At 47.5% G+C, this 25,457-nt stretch overlaps 1 protein-coding gene across 2 annotated transcripts in view; it reads right to left on the bottom strand.

The window, feature by feature from the left end:
• Positions 1-25,457, bottom strand: part of LOC144719172 (protein tweety homolog 1-like) — a 126,694-nt gene that overhangs the window by 5,516 nt on the left and 95,721 nt on the right. Inside the window, exons 10-12 of one of the 2 annotated variants that reach the window (XM_078595050.1) lie at positions 24,145-24,237; positions 16,055-16,197; positions 14,364-14,531 (exon numbers count right to left, since the gene is read on the bottom strand). In XM_078595050.1, the coding sequence (XP_078451176.1) occupies positions 14,364-14,531; positions 16,055-16,197; positions 24,145-24,237 (404 nt within the window). The remainder of the gene's footprint in view (positions 1-14,363; positions 14,532-16,054; positions 16,198-24,144; positions 24,238-25,457) is intronic. The other variant, XM_078595051.1, reaches the window with a different exon arrangement.

Genomic DNA, 25,457 nt, shown 5'->3' with positions numbered 1-25,457 from the left:
TGGGGCAGGTTGATGCGCAGGCCCCGTTCTGTATCGATGCGGAGGCTGAGTGCTGCGGGAGTGGGTGCCATGAATGTCTGACACGCTGTCAGCAGTGCCCGGCCTTCGCCGATGTGCCTCGCGTTGTGGCTACTCCTCCGCCGGAGTCCTGGGTAACCACCCATGCCCTGCCGTGCGACACCGGGCCGTGCATGCCCGTCGACTTGCAGCGCTGCTGAGCTGCACCGCTCCAACTGCTGGCGGAGTTTTATAGACGCGTGGCGTACACGTTGCTGCAGAAAGCGTTGCTCAGAATCTGTGAGATGTTGTGCACGAGGCTCCCACGTGTTCCGGCATCACGCACTTCACTGCACAGGAGCAGAGCCGTCGTGAGTGAGCGCAGCACTGAGAGATGTCCCGAAAGAGCCCTGCTGGGAGCCTGGGACGATCAAGTGGACATCTGTAAAAACGAGCTTAATAGCTCATCAGATTCCTCCGTTATTAATACATATTCTGATTCTGATCTTGCTGCATAAGAGCTATATTTATTTATTATTAATTTAGGAACTGAATTATGTTGTAATTGCCCTGGAATACAAAATACATTTCCACTAAGCGAAATAATTTTCGTACCAAGTAACATCAACATATTGATGATGTAATGTTCGGCACGGTAACTGAATCGCCGTAAGAAGAACAAGACAAAGGTATGCTTGCTTGGCAAAGAGGTATTAATCTTAATTATCTTCATGACAAATATCAGAATGCTAGCCTTTTGCCCGTCCAAGGACGGGTGTATTTCAGTAAATCTGAAACTTGCAAGCGGAAACCAGACCGTGATATCCATTGCATCAATGCGTGTGCAATTTGTAAGGGCGCGGTGACACAGGCTTATTTCATTTCAAGGTTATAATCCCTTGTTCATCACGACGTCCTTTTTACTTTGATGTCTCAACAGCGTTACGGAGATCGCGTGACGTGAGGGTTCTGCCTTTGTAGTGAGGGTTGTAAGCTGACGCCGAGGAGGGGGGAGGAGGCGCCTCGGCCTCCCCATGTGGAGTGACGTCACCCGCTAATTATTATGAATGGAGGGGGGTGTCCATTTGGAAGACTTCACCTCTTCATGATTATTAATGAGGGGGGCTGTTCGATGTGGAGTGACGTCACCTGCTCATGATTATTGAGGGAGTGCTACATGTGGAGTGACGTTACGCGCGGGACAGGCATTCTTGGCTCATATACAGTAGTAGTAAATATACCTCAAGGGATCACTCTACAGCACAGACACTACGGGATGGGTGGAGGAGGGGATGATGGCCCTCACCCCACCCCCAACCCACCCCCCACCCATTCCACACCCCCCACCCACTCCCCACTCCCCACCCACCCACTCCCCACTCCCCACCCACTCGCCATCCACCCCCTCCCCACCCACTCGCCACCCACTCGCCACCCACCCCCCACCCACTCCCCACCCACTCGCCACCCACTCCCCACCCACTCCACACCCCCCACCCACTCCCCACTCGCCACCCACTACCCACTCCCCACCCCGCCACCCCCCACCCACTCCACACCCCCCACCCACTCCCCACTCGCCACCCACTACCCACACCCCACCCCGCCACCTCCCACCCACTCCCCACCCACTCCACACCCCCCATCCACTCCACACTCCCCACCCACTACCCACTCCCCACCCCCCACCCACTCCCCACCCACTCCACACCCCCCACCCACTCCACACTCCCCACCCACTACCCACTCCCCACCCCGCCACCTCCCACCCACTCCCCCTGCCTGTAGCCACAAAGAATTTCGTGGCAAGAGGGAAAAGTGATGAATGTCAGGTCCATGTCGTGGAAATTATCGTGGAAATTAGCGGTGGAATGATTTACCTCCTCCGGCTACCGACAGGCGATTCAGGACACACGACGGCTTGTGGATCAGATCTTATTTATTCACGATGTACTTACAAAAAAAATCAGCAGACTACCTGCTGGATCTCCGCTCTGTTTCGAAGAACAAATGTGACCTAAGGTCTTCGCTCATTTACCAGCTTCACATTCCTTATTGCCGTACAAATACTGGAGGAAGGTCCTTGGCTGGTGATGCCCCCAGGGTCTGGAATGCTCTCGCCAATAAACTGCAACTTGGATCACTACCTGTGAGATCTTCACTCAAAACTGCTCTTGAGGAGCTGTACACCCCCCGCTGCCACTGCTATGCAGAGTGGCCTGAAATCAAATGCACCTCTCTGGATGTCCGCTGCAAAGTATGATCTTGAGTTTCGATTACAGTGTGCTGATCTTTAAAGGTGCATTGAAAATTTGTGATACTCCTGCTGATACTCCAGCTGTTATGGAGTGACTCGTGCTGCAGCGATGGCTGCAAAGTTTGGTCGTACATGTTATGTTTCTCGTTTATTGTTAAATTTGAATCACAGTTCCTATGATCACTGTTACATTGTTTTTATAGCTTTATTTTGGTGATTTTCAAAAACGTATAGTTAAGCCATGTTTGTTTGTTGAAGTAATCCCTCTTTCCCTAATCTCCCCCATTAACACAACTGGCGTGCTTACTTCCGTGGATGGAATTCCTTTCCAGCTCAGACCCCGCTTGCTTGCCCATCGCCACGTATATAATAACCTCTTGTTGTAACTGCTCTCTCGCTGGTTCAGCAGTTCCACTGCTGGATTATATTTTTTCCGCCGGAGAACGACCGCTTGTGTTGCGATCGAAACGTCGTGATTTATTTTATTTTATACCTACGTGACTGTACCGAAAGAACCAAAGAGTTCAGAGTTAGCCTGATAACTTTATCTAAATTGTCTTATGGTTGTTATTGTTCGACTTGCATCCCACTGGGATTTTTGCACACAGCGTTAATGTACGGTGCTTTTTTCTGCAAGATTTTGCTGTTTTTTTCCTGGATGTTTCTGTTGAGCGTCGTCACTTTAAGATGTTCTTTGTTCATGTTTGTATTTGTTGCGTTTGCACCCGAGCCAAGAACCTCATGGCTCACATGGCTACGCCTAATAAATGAAACTGAAAAAAACGTAATTTACGAGACTCGCTTCTTGCTCTAACATGAATGAGCGCGGCCTCTAGTGGATGCAGGCGGTTACACGAACCCATGACGCAGAGCAAGTACGAATCGTCTCACTACTTTCCAAAACATTTGGTTGCGTGCATCATTCAGCTTAAACGTCCACATGAATCAGTTCATCGCTGATCCCTGAATCCTGACCCATGAGCAAGCAACAATTATGGATGTAACTTTAAAATGTTGGAGATATGGACATCTGCGTGACTTAACGAATCAACTACTGTAGCTCACGTTTGGCTGAGCCACGCTGTATGCTACCAGTGTAGACAACAAAGGTTCGTCTGTTGCCAATTAGCTGCTGTGAGGTTATAATGCACATACCCATGTATAAACTGCTCATCAGAAAACAAACTTTAAAGTGTAGCTCTCTTCAGGGCCCCACTCTGATCTCCCTGGCGTCTCTCTGTCTGGTGGAGCACGGCTATTGTTGTAAACGTCACCCTTTAAATATTTGTCCTTTCACGGCGACGGTCTTATTGACGCAAATGTAGCAGCAGTGTCACCAAATAATTCGTTTCGTGTAGTCAAGAGGACATTTTTAACGGGTACTACCATCTGACAAAACACTGCCCAGACGTGCATGTTGCAGCTCGTATACAGGCACTGACTTTAAAGGTTTAAACTAAAACAAATAATTATATAATTGGTGCTTGCACTTGGAAATGTGCAACGTGTAAATCTTGTCTCTGTTTGTATAGTACTCATTGAGTATTTCACACCGTGAGATAATGATCTTAGATTTTGTCTGTATTACAGTAAACACATTGGAAAGTTTAAAACCAACAAAAGTCGAATGGTGTCCAGCAAGGCCCTATTATTCACGGGCATATAAATGTACGTTTTACACGTGACAGTAAATTGTCACTTATTATAAAATAACCACAGACAATTAGATATAATCAAAATTATATTTTTCCAGAGTATGCATGCTCATAGACTGACATTAAAAATATATATATCTGCATATGGATGTTGAACTTGATGATGCTTATCAATTAAAGTTGTAACTGCTCCCGTGAACTTCTATCATTGATTCTTCCCCCCCTTGATTTGAGCTTTCGTGACTGCAAGGATTCATACTCATAGGTTTTTTCGGTAAAGTCACGTAGGTAAAAGTAAATAAATAAAATACTATAAATAGTTACAGAAATAAAATAATAAATCACGACGTTTCGGAGGCAACACAAGCTTCCTTAATCAGGTGTGAAAGGCACAGCAAAATAACTGTAGTGAGAGTTATCTGTGATGGGACATTATTATATAGGGTCAGAGGAGGGGGGAGGAGCCAAGGAGGACGGGTGCAGGGTGGGGGGGGGGTTTGGGGTGTGGGTGGAGCCAGGTAGGTGAAGGTGATCCTAGAGGACGGGTGCAACGGATGGTGGAGGGAGGACGAGGTACAGAATGGGGGGGGGGAACCTAAGAGTATACTTCCCCCCCTTGTTGAGGACTCGGCCTATCAGTCTGACTGTTTCATCTCTCATCCACACAGTGTTCAACCACACTCCAGCTCCCAACAATACAGTACATTCACTTACCCACGCACCCACCCACAAATTCACCACGCAACCACTCACTCACCCAGCCACCCACTCTCACCCACCCACTCACTTACTCACCCACTCACTTACTCACCCGCTCACTCACTCACCAGCCCACTCACCCGCCCACCCACCCACTTCGCCCACCCACCCACCCACTCACCCACTCACCCACCCACCCACTCACTCACCCACCCACTCACTCACTCACCAACCCACCCTCTCACTCACTCACCAACCCACTCACTCACCCATCCACTCACTCACTCACCCAACCATCCACTCACTCATCCACCCACCCCCACCCACCCACTCACTCACCCACCTACCCACTCACCCACCCACTCACTCACCCATCCACCCACCCACTCACTCACTCACTCACCCACCCACTCACCCACTCACTCACCTACTCACTCACTCACTCACCCATTCACTCACCCACTCACCCACTCACTCACCCACCCACTCACTCACTCACCCACTCACTCACTCACTCACCCACTCACTCACCCACTCACTCACTCACCCATTCACTCACCCACTCACCCACCCACTCACCCACCCACTCACCCACTCACCCACCCACTCACTCACCACTCACTCACCCACTCACTCACTCACCCACTCACTCACTCACCCACTCACCCACTCACTCACCCACTCACTCACCCACTCACTCACCCACCCACCCCCCACGCACCTACCCACTCACTCACCCATCCACCCCCCACGCACCTACCCACCCACGCACTCAGCCACCCACCATACTGCAGGTCACGACAATTCTCTTTCTGCTTCTTCCCTTTCACTGCTCCACTTCGGAATTCCCTCCTCCCATTATCTTCTCTGTTCCCAAAGCGCTTATAATGAATGACATTGCTCAATTAAATAAACATTTTTCGATTTAAAGCTTTCGTGACTGCAGGGATTCATCTTCTTGGTTCTTTCGGTAAAGTCACGTAGAAGGGAAGTAATAAAATAATAAAAATAAAACATAATAAAACAATTCTCACGACGTTTCGGCCACAACGCAAGCAGCCATCCTCAGGCGAAGAATGAAACACCCCAAGCTTGGAGCGTATATTTAAGCTGGGTTAGAGGGGGGGGAGGTGGGAAGAAGAGCGCCTAAACAAAATAATTTGCATATCAAGAGGAATTCAGCATATGGAAAATGCGTAGGAGGTGGGCGGGGGGGTTCCAAATCAATACTATGCCCGTGCATTATGCAGGATTAGCAGCATCAAAGGGGGGGGGGGAAGGGGGGGAGCATTAACAAAGGAAAGGAATGTTAATAGTATGTAGCTGTAGTTACTAAACAACCACGTAAAAAACTACAGTATAAACTGCATGACAAACTAAAGTATAAACTACATAGCATCATCAGTAAACTTACTATACTCTACAATAAGCTGAGTTACTAACAGTAAGTAATACATGAAAAATTCTACGTTGTAAAAAATTATATAATATGCTTCCATCTAAACTTTATTCTCTTACATCACACGCGTCTATACCGTACTATATACTTCCATAGGCAAAACCAACATTAAATTACATACTGTATTGCTATAAACCACCCTATACCTTATACATTATACATTTTTAATATAACACTATGTATTATTCTACACATTAGGGTGGGTAGAATAATACATAGTGTTATATTAAAATGTATAAGGTATAGGGTGGTTTATAGCAATACAGTATGTAATTTAATGTTGGTTTTGCCTATGGAAGTATATAGTACGGTATAGACGCGTGTGATGTAAGAGAATAAAGTTTAGATGGAAGCATATTATATAATTTTTTACAACGTAGAATTTTTCATGTATTACTTACTGTTAGTAACTCAGCTTATTGTAGAGTATAGTAAGTTTACTGATGATGCTATGTAGTTTATACTTTAGTTTGTCATGCAGTTTATACTGTAGTTTTTTACGTGGTTGTTTAGTAACTACAGCTACATACTATTAACATTCCTTTCCTTTGTTAATGCTCCCCCCCTTCCCCCCCCCCCTTTGATGCTGCTAATCCTGCATAATGCACGGGCATAGTATTGATTTGGAACCCCCCCCGCCCACCTCCTACGCATTTTCCATATGCTGAATTCCTCTTGATATGCAAATTATTTTGTTTAGGCGCTCTTCTTCCCACCTCCCCCCCCTCTAACCCAGCTTAAATATACGCTCCAAGCTTGGGGTGTTTCATTCTTCGCCTGAGGATGGCTGCTTGCGTTGTGGCCGAAACGTCGTGAGAATTGTTTTATTATGTTTTATTTTTATTATTTTATTACTTCCCTTCTACGTGACTTTACCGAAAGAACCAAGAAGGTTAAATAAACATGTTACACTCTTATATGTTACAACTTTGATAGTGCTGGTTGTTGCCGGGTGTTGGACGTTTAGCATCTGCGAGCCTGTGCTGAGCAACTGTTTAGTTTTTTTTCTAAATCACTGTTACCCATTTCGAGTGAGGGATATATGAGAATTGTTTCCACCGTTTGGCATCACTGGGAAACATCCAGCCTGAGCACAACGTGTGTGATGATATCTCTGCATGGGTCGCATTTACCCACAACACTCGCTTTTTAGTCGATGGGGAGAAAGAAGAAAAAAAGGCGAGAGGACAGCAAATACCAAAAAGCGAATGAGCAAATGGAAAAGCAAGAAGGATCGTGAACGTGAAAAACAGCGGAAATGTTACCGCACACAACAAGTCCACGTTCAGGAGGTTTGAAGAAAGGAAATGCATTTGGAAAGGAACTGTTGTCAAGGACACGATCATATCCAGGGGAGAGGACATGCATTTAAACTCTGATGGGCTTCCCCGATTGATCATGTGGCGTTGGCGGCGATCGGGTTGGGAATAATCATGCAACCCCTGTGACGCGGCGTTTTGAGACATTTTTAAATGTCCGTCATCGAGGCTTTGCTCAACCGGCGTTCATTAGGAACACATGGCTTATTCTTGGGTTCTTTCGGTAAAGTCACTGAGATAGGTTCAAAGAAAATAACTAAAAACTACGTCGTAGTTTCTTGTTATTGTCTTTGAACCTATCTACGTGACTTTACCGAAAGACCCAAAGAATATGAATGCCTGCAGTCACGAAAGCTTTAAGTCAAGATTGAACACGTGGCTTGTTGGGGCACGCGGGAGTTGACGCCAGAGTAACCCGACACGGAACAGGGGAGCACGGCGACAACTGCTGAACAACACCCAGGGGGGGGTGGGGGTGGAATTGACTGCAGGAGGGGTGGCCGCGACTGGTACCTGGGCTCTGGGCACGGAGATGAAGAGGAGGAGACAGGAGTTTGAGCTAAAAGCGCTCCTCCATTACTTTAACGGGTTCCCAGCCGTGTGATTGCCAGCTGCGGCCTCGCCCCGAGGTGGCGCGGTCCGGAGACCGCTGCCCGCGTTGTGCGCGCCGGGGAGGAAGAAACCAAAGGCCGTGAACAAAGCAAATAAAAAGCACGGGTGGAACAACAACAAAATAATCAAATAACTCACAACGCCTCGAATGTCACACTTTGATGCGATGTGCCTGGCGGTAAGGTGGCGGCGGTGAGGGCGAAGAAGGATGCCAAGGCCTGCGAGTGCCCCCGAGGTGAGAGCGGTGGTCTGGTTAAGGGTTCGCTTCTCACAGGGGAGACGTAGTAGTGGCTAAAGCCACGTTGTGGACAATGAGGTTTGCGTTGGGTAACGTCCGACGCCCGTGGACGACACCGTGATTGGGAAACGTTGACCGCATTAAACGCCGTTCTTGATTCAAATACGAATGGCGATTGTGACAATGGGTTTTATTTTACATATAAAAATGGACTGAATGTGCTGAAAAAAAATACGCAAGCATGAAGCTGTGGATGTTCCTGTACAACCAAAATACTGCCAGCAGCCCAGGCAGCGCAGTCAGTCCAATACAAACCAGCACTGAACTCCTAACAGAGGGATTCTATTCGGCTGTTTGATGATATGGGTAGGAACATCTAAAACTGATACTAAACTACGGTTAAGTGAGTAGACTTTTGTGTGCAGGCTTTCACATCCAATATTCTAATTCATCATTTGTTTTGGGTTAGATCGTGAATGGTTCTGGCGGGTGGTGGAGGGTCATAGTTAAACAGCGACATCATACTTTCACGATCCAATCCAAAACAACGAATGACCCACTCAAACACTGATGTATTTACACTTATAATTCGACAAACACAATCCTGGTGAAACACTGTCCCGACCTCCATAGCTCAGGAGGCAGCAAGCGGCAGGCAATGCTCTCTGGTGGGCTGACTGCTTGGCTCTGTCCGGTCACAGGAGCGTAATTATTTTTTCTATAAAATGAAACTGACCGGGGGAGTCCGATGGAGAAACTCACGGGTGCCCTCCTGATCGTCACTTACGGAGGGCGGAGGAGAATTGCGTCCGATCAACGGCACGTTCTCGTGCCTGGGATTGTTACCCGAGGCCGTGTTCCGATTCCTGCGCGGAAACAGAGCGCACGGCACGTGAACGTGGCGGCTCGGAGCGTGGGACCGTGGAGCTCTCTCCTCTCTCCACGGTGGAGGATCCTTCAGCGACCCTGCCGGCTCACGGCTCCGCACGGTGGTCGCAGGCTCACCGGGGGAGAGAGCTCTGCGAGCTGCGACCGTGGCCCAGGACTGTTGTCAGACAGCGCTGTCCTCTGAGTCCATGTGTGACTGTGAGCCTGTCACTGTGAGCCGGTGACTGCGAGCCTGTGTCTGTGACTGCGAGCCTGTGACTGTGAGCCTGTGTGTGTGACTGTGAACCTGTGACTGCGAGGCTGTGCCTGAGCCTGCGTCTGTGACTGCGAGCCTGTGACTGCGAGCCTGTGTGTGTGACTGTGAGCCTGTGACTGTGAGCCTGTGCCTGTGACTATGAGCCTGTGACTGTGAGCCTGTGACTGCGAGCCTGTGACTGTGAGCCTGTGACTGTGAGCCTGTGACTGTGAGCCTGTGACTGCGAGCATGTGTGTGTGACTGTGAGCCTGTGACTGTGAGCCTGTGACTGTGAGCCTGTGACTGCGAGCCTGTGTGTGTGACTGCGAGCCTGTGTCTGTGTGCCTGTGTGTGTGACTGCGAGCCTGTGTGTGTGACTGCGAGCCTGTGTCTGTGTGCCTGTGTGTGTGACTGCGAGCCTGTGTGTGTGACTGTGAGAATGTTAGGGGCTGATAGGAGACAGCGAGGGGACCACTCAGACATCAATGTGGGGTACACAGGATCCTTATTGGTGTCTCCAGTTAGTTTATGTTCGGCCTCAGCGATCGCCATGGCGAGCAGTCCGTGGCTGGCGAGACACGGAATTCCACCACGGGAGGCCTCTTGGTCACGATCCGACGTAGGATCGGCCAACAGTCTCAATCGGGGTCGCAATGCCTCAGATTCATCGGGTCCCTAGGTTGATGACCACGAGGAGGGTCCAAGCTCCCTCGGCGGGCCACTCTTATGCATCTCTAGCGCGTCTCCGGATTGGACCGTGCGTTGTCCGGAGATAGCGGCCAACGGCAGCGATACAGTCGAGAGCAGCTTGGTTCATTTCCTGAGGGAGCTCCCAGCACGTGGAGAAAAACGTCGGACATCGTGCCGAACAACACGAAGCGGTATGAACCCGAGAACGCATCTGAGAGCTTGCGCAGCACAACCGTGAAACCCTACGGAGTGGCACGCTGAACGTTGCTGTGCACCGCATATTAAATATATCACAAAGGAACGTAAAACGTCGAGCAAATTATTTTGAGATGTTCTATGCTCTGCCTCTACCACCGCAAAAGCAGCGTCGTAATCACAAATGAATATTAAATGAAGATAAATTGCACTTGGCATTTGACTGCTTTGCGTCGCGCAAACCGGCGGCTGTGAAGTGCTTTACGATGCTTGCTTGTGAACCGTCCCGTTCCGTCCCACGCAGCACGTAAATGCTTTGTGGGTTCATTTATGCTCCTGGGTCGCAGTCCAACTGGAACACAGCTCTACATCCGCCTCGTTCACATATCTGTGACCTCCACGTAAAGTCATTGTTTTACACAAGCCACACAAGAGATGATTGCCTTGAACCCGGTCTCAAAGTTTGCGTGTGTTGAGACTGACGTTGCTAACATTATTCACTCCCCCAGAAGGCCGTGTGGCTGAACGTGTAAAAAAAAAAACAGTTTCACACGGAGGCCTTCGCGACCAATATCCATAATAGAGGTTTTGGGGTTAGATGTAAATGTTGTGGGTTTACTCTCCAACACACCGGTGTGCTGTACTAGTAACGAATTGGCATGTTCTGTTTACGTCATAAACCTTACAAATTGTCTGTCGGGTGGTGGTGGGTTCAACAACACATTTATATTTACGTGATCTAATCCAAAACTGCTCTATTATGAAAAAAATACACTTTCATTTTGTATATGGATGAACAGATATGTGGAGGTGCTTTTGTCTGCTTATTTATTTTTGTTACTTTTATGTTTTCCGCAACGAGGCGACTGATGGTGTTGTGTTATTTACTTGAGCTTTGAAGCCATCTGGTGGAATGGGAGCAGCAGCTGCGCAGAAAGGGCATTTACCTTCAAGCTAGACTCCTGCAGGGCCAAGCAGGTGCTCAGGGATAAAAGTACACCCCGAAATCCAGGCCCTTGCTTGTGCTTGCGATCACGGATTGAAATCTGGAATTACTTCCCACACTGGCGTCTAAGGGAACGAGCCACACAGCCTGGGGAACTATCAACAAATCACGATAAATATCTCTCGTGTAATTAATTATAGCATCGTAAAATACTTATTTGAGAACTAAATACGTGTGCAGTAGACGGTAATGACCTATTTGTGATTTATTTTACCTTCATAACAGCTATTTACACAACGTATTTCTGCCACGTGTATTCATAACTGTAAGATGTTCACACACTTCATTGTGTATGCATATAGAGCCATGTGCTAAACACATACCGTCATGTACATTTCATGAGATTTCTGCCTCTAATCACAGTTAATTTCCTCTTGCAATTGCAATTATGAAACATGCATGGAAATCGTGATGTGAACTTGGGGAAAACGAAGCTCTGTCCTCAGCCCTACATTATTATTCTAGCACAGACTTTTTTAGCATAACAATTGGCACAATGCCCTAGCTGCGAGACAAAACCATCTTAAGCCACCATTGTTCAGGCGCTTTACAATTCGCAGAAAAAGGGGAAGCCTTGAGCCGCAGACGGCCACGCAGAGAAAGCCACAGACTGAGAATAGAAAGGGCCGTGCTTCGTTCAAGAGCGGGGAAACTTAGAAAGGAAACAGAGTGTAGGGGGGGAGGGGGCAGAGGTCACGTTTGAGCGTCTGCGGGGGTCACCCTCATCTGCATGCAAATGCACGTGGCTGCGTGTTCCCACGCATCCCACGCACAGAGAGGCCCGGCCGGTTCCCACGTGACTTGCCGCTGGGACCCCCCCCCCCTCACACGGACAACGGGTTAATTTGTCTCTCTTCGAACCCTGGCGTACTGGAGGAGAGATGCGTTGCGGACGGTCAAAGTAGAACATCTGGGACATATTGAGCTGGTTTTATGTTAATTGCTCTGGAGCTGCATGGGCAGCCTTGTTGAATGCGTCACATGGAACGATTAGGAAATACAAGACCGGTGCTGTGGCCGTGTGTCCGTTAAGCCAGACTGAGACCACTTGCCTTGTGCTGCTGTCTTTCCTCTTTTCATGTGATGCCGATTTTGCGATGTGCGTTTTTTGCCGGTGGTAATATTGCGTGCGGACGTCGTATGCAATGGGTTGTTAATTTGATTTTGCGAAATGTAAATCTGTCACTTAGTATTTTAACAAAAGGGGACCGTCCTTGTCATTTGCCACTACTATTTGGGAACAGGTGAAGGGTCACGGTGGCATGAATGCTGCCGTGACCCCACAGCAATGGAATGAATGGCTTTGACCCTTTTCTAACCAGATGGTCCGCGCCACGATGACATTCCTCAGCAATTTCGGTGGGAATGTTTTAAACGCCATTTAATTGAGAAAAAAATGCCGATGCTACAAACTTTAGAACGCACCCCTATAACCGATGTTGGCTCATGGAGACTGCGAGTAATCGGTTTCCTTTATCACGAGTTTTTTCCACTTCTATTATGCTCGTGTTATTCTCATGCATTGACATTCCAGGTCACATTGTCACACTTCATAAATGTGCATCCACTAGTGCCATCAGTCCATTAGCAACAAATCACCACCTTAATTGTTCTCTCCAAGGCCAATGCATATGCCAGACAATGTATACCCAATTATACTGAATCAGTATTTTAGAGACGATGAGAGCATTCAGTTGGCTTCTGTGAAGCTGTCACAGGAATCACACGTAATGGCGGACTAAGTGGTGATGCACAATAACAGCACAGACATCCAAGTGCCTCAACATATAATTTCACACGCAGAAATGGAGATTGTTAATTAATTATTTTTTCACCACCGCAAATCAAACATAACATGCACGGACACTTGAATTGCTTTTAACGGACGCAAATGTATAAACAAGTAAAACATTAACATATTGTCCACAGACAAGTGAATAATTTAGACAATTAAAGTGCACAAACAGCTTGTGCTTTTAATGTGCGTTTGTTTACCAAGTCAAAATAAATCTTGAGAAAAAATGTTTACTTCGAAGGTAAATTATATGGCATGCAGATAGAATTCTTGTTAATGTTTAAGTTAGATGTATTCGTTTGAGTTCAACGTCAATTTGATGATATAAATAATGGAACTCATTGAATGTTTGCTGTGACTTGCTCCAGCATAGAAAAAGCTGTATTGCAAATTTAATGCAATTTATAATTACATTTCGTACTTACAGGGAACTCTTAAAAGATTCAATGTAAAAAAATATTGTCCACAGACACAATGACTCTTTCTTTCTCTACGGGGACATAAATCACATTTAGGAGTCATTCCAAAAGAGCAATTTCGGCATTGAATTTTGATAACAATGGCCCGCTAAATTAACCTTACACAAATGTTATCCTCTTTGCCGCCCCAGCCATCAAACAAGTTATCGCTCTCCGAGCATTAGGGCGATAAATTGTTTCGTTATCAGTGGCACGCTATCAAATGTTTGGATGTGGAGCAGACGAGACGAGACAGAGCCATCCCAGCTTTGGGGAGGGCAGCAGATGCCGCAATTTCTGTCACCGGGGCTCCAGCTGGAGCCGTTCAGCTCGATTACAACAACAACAACAAGAATAATTAAACTCCCAGGGGTAAACGCCTTTCCAGTCGAGAAATAGCAACGCGCAAGGCGCTTGTCGCATCACGCCACGGCTAATGCTCCTCAGCCTTGTCCAGACCATCAACCACAAAAGGGCTGAACAGGTGGCCGCATTATCGTTAAGACCACCAAACTCAAAGAGTTGAACACGTGGCTGTTTGCAGTCACACGTCTCCGTGCGTGTTGTGGTTTGTATTCGTTCCCAGCCTGTGAGGCATTCTCCTGAACACTGCCAAGCCCTTCTACATTCCCGCACGAATAAGTGGTCAGCTTCTGAGATTTGGGCACAAACTCCGAAAAAAAAATTGGGGGGAGGGGGGAAGGTGGGTGGGGGTACATTTGGCTTAAAAAACACACAACTCAGGTGATGATGAGGGGGGGGGTGGGGAGTCGAGGAGGGGGAGAGTCACCCTCCGTGAGGACACGGCACCGGCTGGGCACGTAGCGGGGCAGGGCAGGCCAATGGCTTTGCGCACTCACACGTATTCGGAGACGGGCGCATTGGTGATGGACTGGGAGGTGGGCTGAATGCTCGTCTGGCTGCCGAAGCTGCTGTAACTGTAGAAGCTCGGCAGTGGCGGGCGGCGTGTGTTTCCGGGCGGCTGCCGGCACGGCTCATCCTCATCCATGTCCTCATACTGCCTCTCCCTGCGGGGACCATACGACCAGAACCACCACCACCACCGTCTTTCCTTCTCAAAGGTGGCAGCAGCAGCAGCGAGCAGTAGCCACTGTGCCGCCCCAGTCAGTGCATGATGCCCCGTGCGACATCCGGTCGGAGTTTACAGCCCTGGCCTGACCCACGTATTTATCGTCAATTCTGAATGAAAGCGAATGTCCAAGCGGCACTGCTGTGACCGTTCCGCTCCGAAACACAGGACCCAAGGTACACGTTGCCCAAGCGGCCGTTAAAATCACGAGTCAGTGACCCAAGTGTGAGCGTACCTTGTGGTAATTTGAGTTCGCTCCCGGCTTAGTGTCCTGGTAGACACAATGGTTAAGGGTCACGAGCCCCTCTAGTTCACACTCCTGCTGCTGCTGCTGCTCTAATGCATGGTTCACGCTGTCCGTGTCAGGCTTACTCCACTGCTAACTCCACAAACTGCAGCGGAATTCCCCCGTGCGTGGACTGAAACGAGCGCTTCCCAAGCAGTGTGCGGACAACCTATGTGGCCTTGTCAATGGTATCACTTGTTACTCCACTTGTTTACAAAGGAAAGCCTCTCCGAGTCCCATGGCTCTTATTCAGGAGAGTCCTGCCAACTTGTAGCAGTCGGGGCCGATGCTGCTGCTGCTGTGTGATCCCAATTGAGCAATATGCAGGTTTGTTTTTTCTGCATTGGGACGTTTGGCCCGTACAGGTTACATTGTTTTGTTTGCTATGAGAGGAAACTCAGGAATGTCAACTGATCCTGTTTTAAATGCAGCTGTAAAATTATCCGAACAAACACGATACAATTTACAAATACCCGTAATTTTTTTTATCCATTAACGCCTGTCTGTCGGCAGCAGTAAGAAACTGCGTCATCAGCCCAGGAAAGATTCCTTTTCATTGAAGACCAAAACAAATTACGACAGAAAGGTCCGTTAACGATTTCACATAAACCAGCACTTCAGTCTTTTCAGAATTCCACGTGATTTGTAAACGTCAAGCCACGCGCCTCGCTTTGTTGGCCCAGAGCAGCCGGCAGTGGCGAGAGAACCGCACGGGCAAAGTGCTGCCCACATGCGAGAGCGCCGCGCGCGCCGTTACCACCGTGCGCCGCCACCGCCGAGCCCGCGCCGGGCAAGCACGGTGGCGCGACGGATGCCCCGCAAGCCGGCGCTTTCACTGCGGGGGTTGGTGGACCGCGCGGGCTTCGTGGATGTGACGCCCCTCGTCGTACGGGCTCACGGCGAGAGCGGCGCTCGCCTCCTCCTCCTCGCAGCCTTGCGGAGCGGCTCGCAAGCGGAGCTCAAATACCGGTTGGGGCCGACTCGGCCCATCATCCGTCTGGGGTCATTAAAATAGGTATCACTTTTTTGGGGGGGTAAATGTCAACAGTGGTTGTCCTATGGACACACTTGCCCCTCCCCCCTCATAGGAATGTGGAACTCCTACCAGTGTCTAACAGGGCTGCGAGTGAGAAACGAGCACTGTCGTGGTGCAGCATTACGATAGCGGGGCTCACCTCTTGCGGAAGTTGCGCCAGGTTTTCGGGGCGATGCAGATGACGCTGTTGAACATGAGGGCCGAGACGATGGAGAAGAGCGCCAAAAAAAGCATCCCCTTGAGGCCCTCCGAGCACACCCCGTTGAGAGCTTCCACGTAGTCCTGCAGTGGGGGCAGCGCGTGTCAAAGCACGTGTCACACCACGTGACAACGCACCACACCAGTCACCGCACCACGTCACACCACGCATCGCCCCACGCGACACCACGTCACACCGCACCACAGTTGCTCAACATCTGCCCATCTCCTGCTGCTCAAATGAGTGTTGACGCCACGCTACTGGTTTCCCGTTAACAGCCCTGCAGAGTGCGTGGTGGAAATTCCACATTTCTGTGACGTGAAAAAAAACATTTTGGCTCGTGTTTTTTTTATTACAATTCTACTTTGAAACGGTGATAATAATAATAACGTGTAATCACGAAATACACTTTGAACAAACGGTTTTGACGAGTTCAAGAAAATAATAAATAAAAATAAAAGATAAAAATGTATAAAATGTAATTAAATTTGTATCTTTTATTTTATTTGTATTTATTATTTTCTTGACCTACGTGACTTTACCGAAAGAACCAAGAGTATGGATCCTTGCAGTCACAAAAACTTAAAATCTAGAATTTTTTGACGCGCTACAACAGTGAGGTTGAAGTGCACACACAGAAGGCGAGGCCATTATCCATGGCCTTGGGGCAGTGTCGTGGGAGTCCTCGCAGGGAGGAGACGTCGCGCTTGGGCTTCCCCACTGCCGCCCTACCGACCGCCACATACTCCACATGCGTTGCGGCGTGTACGCATGTTGAACTCCTATCACACCGTACGTAGCCAACCGTGCTAATCGGAGGTGCGCGTATAATTTTTTATCTCTTTATTAATAGACTGAGACCCAATATCGTGTGGAGTCCAGTTAAACAAAGACCACCCCCACCTGGGAACACATCGATCGTGAATTTGTGACGTAACACATTTATAAAGATTATGTTGACGCCGCGTAATTTTATCAACTTGATTTTTATGAACAAAACGCTCTGCTTATGTTGTGAGCGTGATTTATGAACGGTAATTAATTCTCGACACAACAGAGGTGCGGGCTATCTCCTGGCACTCTCTGAGCTTCCCTCTCACATGAAGCGAAAACACTCCAAGACGAAATGGACCACATTCTCGAGACTCGGCTGTCTGGGAAAAACAATCTTCATAATCTTGATTTGAAGCTTGCGTGACTGCAGGAATCCATACTCTTTGTTTTTTTCGGTAAATTCATGTAGGTAGAAAATAGAATAAATCACGACGTTTCGATCGCAACACAAGCGGTCGACCTCAGGCGGAAAAAATATAATCCATAATAACGAGCATCCTCCCGAATTTGAGAAGTGCCAATGACGAACTTGAACATAACAGAGCCAGGTCACGGCCCACTTTTGCGTGAGTGGTTAGTTGGCTGATGCATCAAAGCCTGACTGTTGAGTTTACAACCAGGCGTCCGAGTGAGCAGGCAATGTCTGTTGGGAGCGCCACCGCCACTTCCTAGATTTTGTCACGATAACGTCTTGACGGAATCTCGAGCGGAACGCCGCGTATTTCATCGCTACCTCTGGCCGAGACGTGAGCTGAACAAAACGATAATAATTCATTTGTGCGTCGTTCTACGCTCGTAAACGTGGCGATACAATTGTTTGTGTCGGGTGGTGGAGGGTTCCTAGAGTCACAGTGTTGGCCAGATCACTGTAAATCAATTATGAATAAATTATAAATCATCATATCAGCTGGGAGATAATTTAAACGGGTACTGTTTTCGTAAAAGCGATAAAATAATGCCTTTAACCGAAAGCAACTCACCCTTTTTAATGTGAGCCAAAATCACAAATACTGAACTGCATTGGGTTAGAGGATTTTATTTTATTCGTGTTTGCAAAAGCAATGATCTTGTACACTATAAGACCTCAAATGTGCTTTGTTATTCTCCAGTGCCTATCACACCGGATCACGATTTTAAACTGCTTTGCATCAATGTAAACATATTCAGGAGTGCCGTATTTCAAATGTATTATTCATCATATTAAAAAATATATAGCATTTATAATATCTAGCATAATATAGCATTCCCGTAACATTGTGCAATTGCTTTGGCACTGCTAAACCAAACATTGCGAGAATACTTTTCAAATAAATTTTAAAGCCATGAAAGCAGGGGCTTGTGTACGGTCTTTTTTTCGGTTTTTACACTTGGGTTAAACAGCTGTTGGTATGCCACTCGTTAATTAAATACTTTATAATTAAATCTATACTCTAACCGAAGTTTATTTCACGTTGCACTCGTTATCCACTCAAGCTGCAACACTGCTGAGAAATGTAATCATATCATCGTGGAATTTCCTTTCCTATCCTTGGGGAATATTGTATTGCACCGCAGTTAATCCGCGTACAAACCAAATACGCGCAGGAAAATGTCAGCTCTAATTAACGCACTTTTAATGTTACCGTGAAAATAGCTTCGAAAAATAAAACCGGTCGTGGTACACTGTACTGCCAGGACATTTTTCCCATTTCCAAATTTCTGTAGATAAATAGTTGTGGAGCAGAGGAGTTTTACTCCAGATATTAGGAATAACATATCTGTTGCTTTGTGCAAGGCCCCCGCCAATCCTTGCGGATGAGAGGAAACTTGTCCTTCTATTGTCGTTAATTTCACACATTAACTGGAAAGATCAACAACGGCACTGACTGAGTAATTGTGAAAGGGCTACATAGCGATTCGCTCGGCAATGACTCCTGCACACAAGATCAGCAGGCCACCCCCCTGGCCATCGAGGCAAAACACAGCATCAGCATTGGGAAATGTGACCAAAGAAAATGATTTGTGGCGATTTTCAAGCGGGGACCGGGAGCCTACGTTACAATAAAACGAATCTCTTGTTGCCCGCAATTGCAAACTGCATGATGATAAATGGCTCTGCCATTTAGAGGCATCAAATCATCACGCAGCACGTTGATAAAATGGGCTGAGTGAAAAACTGTCTAAAATATCAATTATATTCATGGTTTTTAGTCATTGCTAGATGTTTTCCGCAGTTCTTCCTGTACATGTTGGTTAATAACATTCTTCCAAAAATCATGTCTACAAAAATCGATAGCTATTATTATTTAATAGGGTAAGAACACGACACATTTCTTTTATGTTATGAGCTAAAACCATTTGAACTGTTTTTGTTTTACCAGGTAAGGCCCACTCAGCTATGTCGCTCTTTTTCAGAAGCGACCTCGCCACAAATTATATCTCAGTTATGTGGCTTATCATGTGGAAATTTATAGCTGCCAAATGCTCGAAATGCATGTTTCTAAATGTGGAGGGATAAACTGGAGGACCTGGAACAAAAGCCATACGACCATGGGGAGAACATATACAGGCTTCAGGGTCGGGTTCGAACCCATGCCCTGCTGTATACCAGGCGAGATAGTTAACATCTCAACATCGTCGTGCCCCAGCACATGTGTAAGGATATTAACAAGCAGCACGATTGGGGTATGGGAAGACGATACGATCGCACTGCTATCTAACTCTGTGTTGATATACACTGTGATATGCACCACGACATGCACCACGACATGCACTGCAGAGCAGATCTAGGCTCGCTGTTCAAACAGCGCTTGGAATGTTTGGTAAAACAGCACCCGCCAAGCAGCTGTGTATAATCTTAAACAGGTTTTAAAAACATGCCAAAGAAATCACAAAGCCAGCTGGTGCCATTCAATCTCTCATGACGTTTCAAAATCCTAAACACATGCCGGTGAGAAATGTAAAACCTTTCAACAAAATACTGTACAAATAAATTATTATTCTTAGGTTTTTTCGGTAAAGTCACGTAGGTAAAAACATTCAAATTAATAAAAGTAACATAAAATAAAAATCACGACGTTTCGGAGGCAACACAAGCTTCCGTCTTCAGGTGGAACCGTCACAGCCACGACAGCTGTATCAAGTAAATAAGAGATTGCAGGAGCTACCACTCCGTTTATATAATGGTTGGAGAGGGGGGAAGGGCCAACCATTATATAAACGGAGTGGTAGCTCCTGCAATCTCTCATTTACTTGATACAGCTGTCGTGGCTGTGACGGTTCCACCTGAAGACGGAAGCTTGTGTTGCCTCCGAAACGTCGTGATTTTTATTTTATTTTACTTTTATAAATTTTTATGTTTTTACCTACGTGACTTTACCGAAAAAACCTAAGAATATGAATCCTTGCAGTCACGAAAGCTTCAAATCTAGAATTAAATCATTATTATTATTATTCTGCTTGGTTACCCAGGAAAGTCTCACTGGGTCTCCATACTCTTTTCAGGAGGATCCTGCCAAGTTGTCGCAATTGGGGGCGATATTGCATCTGCTGTGTGTGATCCCAAACAAGTACATTGCAGATAAATGTCCGCATTGGTAATTATTTTGGCCAATACCGGTTCGTTGTATGGATTTTTTTCCAGCTATGAGGAGACAGGAACTCAGAGAAGACCCAAGCAGAACAGGGGGAGAACATACAAACTCCGCACAGAACGGCGGCTGAGTCAGGAATCGAACCCAGGCCCTTCTCCGTGCGGTGAGGCCCGAGTGTTACCATGGCACCACCCTGCAACCCAAATAGAGGCTCCAATGTTTGTAAAGCCCAAGTCCGTGGAAATGAAATCAAACGAATGCAATGCACAATGCACACGTGTTCCTTCAGCCAGACTTGACAAGTCGCTCTCATGTGAGACAGCGTCCACCGGGGCACCATTCACCGTGCGGGTGAATCGCGCGGCGCCCAACTCGCTTCGCTTGAAGTGTGTTTCAAGTTTCACACTGGAACGGGGGGGCGGTGGTGTTTTTGTTGTAACACAGTTGCCAAGCGCAGGCCAAAAGGCCTTTGTTTGGCTGTGGCAGGTCGTGGAGGGTTCTGAATGGCACACATTTTAGCCATGATCGCTATGTGACCAAAAGCAACAATTAATTATGAATCAGCGCTATTAAAGTTGCAATAGATAAGAGTGAACGTGTTTCTTGAATTGAGCAAGGGAGATAAGTGTTGTGACTTGCAGTGTGGTGAGTGTGTGGGTGAAGAGTGAGTTAATGAGTGGGTTAGTGGGTGAGTGAGGAGGCAGTTGAGCTGCAGTGCAGTGATTGAACACAATGTGGATGAGACTAAAGAGTCAATATCTGGAGGAGGAATCAACGAGTCAAGTTCATAGGAACAGTACCCATGGGTAGTAGCGATAGAAGAGTGATAAGGAGGTGGCTGCCCCCATCGGGAGCGAGTGCCTAGAGAGACACAGTGAGCACTGCATTATCAATCACCCAGACTGCTTTGCAGTGAATTCTGTCAAGTGCAGTGACGTCATAGCTGGGTTCTCCACCCCAGATATGAACACAGGATTCCAACTTCTGCCAAATTTTTACTTTAAATAACTGTAATATTTGGCACTGTTTTTAATTCTAAGATGATGTATCACATGTTTAGGTGTATGACTTCCAGTCAGGCAGGTGATATTCACACATCCATTTGTTTGTATTTGTGCCTTCAAGATGAAAACCAACACAACAGACTTGATGAGTTTTCAAGAATGTGGCCCACTTGACATCATCGCCATGTTCCACCATTTAACAAACTAAGCTCAACCCAGCTGAGCTTCTAGGATTCAGGGTGATTCGGTCGAGCAGCCTGTGTGCTGAATTAGCGATTCTACAACCGTATGCAATTCTTACAAGAATAATACAGAATAATCGAATGCATGGATTCGGCCAGATCCGATTCCCATTAAAGTCTCGGTCACCTAACCGTGAACACCAGTCACATGCCTACCTGCGCGGGGGACACGAGGTGTTATTTGTTATAAAACGAAACGGTATACAGTGACAAGAAGACAAACAGACTTGGCCATGTTATTCACCATTTGGAACCGTAAGTTTGAAACGCACAGCCCAATATATATCCATAAACAAGATGAAACATTAAAATATAACTTCATAAGTGACTAAATTAGGATTAAAATGTATACCTACGTTTCTGCATTTGTAAAATCTAATTTTCAACTATTTCTGCATCACGGCTCGCAGCTGCGGCAAGATTTACACGGCCTATTGCTGCACAGCAAACGGATAATTAGCCCATGAGTAACGTGTCCCCGGCAGGCCGCTTTTATGGGGCCCGCCATCAAACTCGCGCACAGCGAACGCACCACCGCAATAGGCTGATCACGTGCCATGTGCGTGGAGCAGTGGCTCCTCCAGTCTCATACAGCTCATGCTAATTATCCGGGAGAGAGCAGGGTCAAGACAAAAGTGATTTCCTGCTCAAATTGGCATGGAGGGGGTGCTCATCTCCTGTTTACAACCCTGAGCCAGTGGTGGAAATTCCACATTCCCATTGCAGGGGTAAGTCTATCCATGGAACAACCACTGTTGACCTGCCCCACAAAGCGGTACTCATGTGTGCACCCTGAAGGGAATGGCCGAGTCAACGCCCAACCAGCGTTTGGCGATTGCGAGCCGCTGAGCCACCTGGCTGCATTTGCCACTCCTGAGCAACAATCTTGATGACCACAACTGCCGTGAGGTGTGATCTCCAGCCAGCTCACTGCTCCAGTCAACTAGGCTAATGAAAACAGAATCATGGACTCAAGGTTAGAGACAAGATCTGACGTGAATACTCGAGAGCCCACCCAAAAACAACGTGAAATGTGTAACCTGCTTTGTGCATTGCATCGCCGTTTGAGTCAATCCAACATTTGGCTGAAATCAACAACTCAGGCACATACTGTCCATGCATTGTTCGTGCAAAACCTGCACCGTACGCAGAGTATCCCAGACGTGGTGATATTTAATCCTTGTCATGTTCCAATGAGCATTGTGCCCAAGAGACAATCGCGGAGAGGAATGTCAGCATTTCTTCACAAGGACTTCCAAAGGACTTATTCGGAAGTGATGGTATGTGAACTGATGAGGTCTGTCGTCAAGGATCACATGAATCACAGAGGCACAGTGAGGTTTTGGAAAAAAAAAAACAGCTTGCCTATGATAACCTGACTCTAACCCTTCCATCAATACCACCTTGAATAAGCCACTGTGTGATTACACGCATTATTAAACTATCAACGTTAACATTCAGAATGAGTTAACACGTCAGTCTTCTTCACTATGCCAGCAGTGTTGTCAAGAAGCGGGACTGGAATTGTTTCCAGTGGAATTCTATTTCGTTGGAAGTGGGCGTACCACCCTTCACCTCACCACCACACACGACCTGCCGAGCCACTCGCTGTGCTGCCCCCAAAGTTGGCTCGCTGGGTGTACAGAGGCTGCGGGAATTAGGAAGCTGGCACCGTTGTTTAAACGGCCGTACCAGGAGATGGATCAAACCGACGACCGCTGGATTACAAGTCCAGAGTGCTGGCCATTACATCGCTGTGGCAGCAGTACAAGGGTTACGTTCGTCACGAGACGTGTGTACATATATTGAACTTCCTTCGCACCGTACGTAGCCAACCGTGCTAATCGGAGGTGCGGGGGAAGGACAAGGAGTCGGGAACCGGATGTTGACCGTGCAGCTATCAATGCGGTTATCACGAATGCAAAACTATCTTAACCAACAGAGTTAACGCCACGTTCACCACATTGCGCGGCAATTACTTTCAAATAATATACTTCAGTAATGTCGAGTAGAATAATTATTGGAATAAAGCAATGCGGCATAACAGGTTATAGCTACTTCATAGAGAGGTGCAGCACAGTCATCGTGCAGCTCAAGTGCGACGAACGCTTTAGAAAGCGTAAAATATACAAACCCCAGCATGGCCATAGTCAGGAATGTACCCAAAATAGCGACTATTTATCAGACAATTTTCCTTTATTGAATTTAAAAGAGCCACAAATGGCGGAGGCCAGAGAGCCCTCTGCTGCAACGCTCGAAGTGAAAGGGCTTTGCAATTTACGACCAAAGTGGACGATTTGCGTGGTTACCACCGCATCGTCATGAACGGCACCGCGGCACCACAGCCAGCGGCAGGTGAGGGCCTTGGGGCCGATTACCTTGTGCAGGCTGCGGCAATTCACGAGCGCGGTCAGCTGGTGGATCGAGGTCTCTGTCGCATTTAGCGACCCCTGGATATTCCACAGCTCCTTCTGAAGACGAAGGGGGGGGGACGAAGAGAAAACAAATCACGTGGGTGTGAGATGCATTGCGAGTACCAGTAATGAATGCTCCACTCGGCCGATCCTGATCGGTGGAGACCCGCACCTGCGGCGATCTTGACTTGCCAATTACGGCCCAGACATTAGTCTCAATACATCGACCGGCCATTTCATAGTTTGGGACCGTAAAAAAATGTCGGTCCTTTGTCATGCAGCTTTTCCTACGGTGTGTGTGTGGCTGCCTGTGAGCTAGGCCACGTGCTAGACAGGAGTCTCAGTGGAGTTTCTTAAACTATTGAGCTCTGAAATCTCCCTCACTAGTGCCTCAATCTCCCTGGTGAGTGTGACTGCCTCCTGGTGAGTGTAGATGTGTCCTGGTGAGTGTTGATGTCTCCTGGCCACTGTGTTTGACCAAGAGAGGAGTAGGGTTGGAGGGATGGTGAGGTGGTTACTGCACTGCACTATGAACTCAGTGGCGAGTCATGTCTGAACTGGGTCTGGGCCTAATGCCACGCTGGTTCGTGCAGGTCACCAACCCACACTGACCAGCATGGTGAAGTATGGTCACACAACCCCCATTACCGACATGGCGTAGGGAAGGCTTTATCTAGCAGTTGATTGATAAATTGACAAAAGACTGTAAATTATAAGTTTAAGTTATGATATTTACGTCGTCACACAATGTGTTCACATCACGATGGTATTTTAGAATTGGTAAATGTGAATTTGGGTCGGCTGGTGGTCTACACAGACACACACATGCCGCTCGTAATCTGCACGTTCATATGGCCTTCACGAGGCACGCAATGTCACGTACGCGCACATGCATCATACGTACGTGGAGCGCAGCATTGCACATTTACATGTTAACCACCCCGTAGACTCCTCATCCGTGCAGTCAAAGTAAATCGTACATAAATCTCTCTCGCAGGCAAGACGGTCACGTGAGGAGCACACTAAGCGGTTACCCAAAATGACGGGACCAAATTACAGCGAGGCAAACACGCCTCCACGCACAAGTCACGAACAAAACGGGGATCCGTGTCATCGACGACGCAACAATAGCAGAAATAAAGCACATACAAAGTGAACTGTTGCTCAGGCCAGCAGCCCCTCGGATGCAGCCATGGTATCGCAGCGATGGCGATCCACGGCGCAGGGAGGAAGAGGAGGAAGAATCATTGCAAGCGGTGGGTGGTGTCGTGGCCCTG

This window comes from Lampetra planeri, chromosome 5, assembly GCF_965212315.1.
Source record: "Lampetra planeri chromosome 5, kcLamPlan1.2.h2, whole genome shotgun sequence".
Taxonomy (NCBI): domain Eukaryota; kingdom Metazoa; phylum Chordata; class Hyperoartia; order Petromyzontiformes; family Petromyzontidae; genus Lampetra; species Lampetra planeri.
The sequence above is the reverse complement of the archived record's forward strand: the minus strand, read 5'-3'. Positions and strand labels throughout refer to the sequence as shown.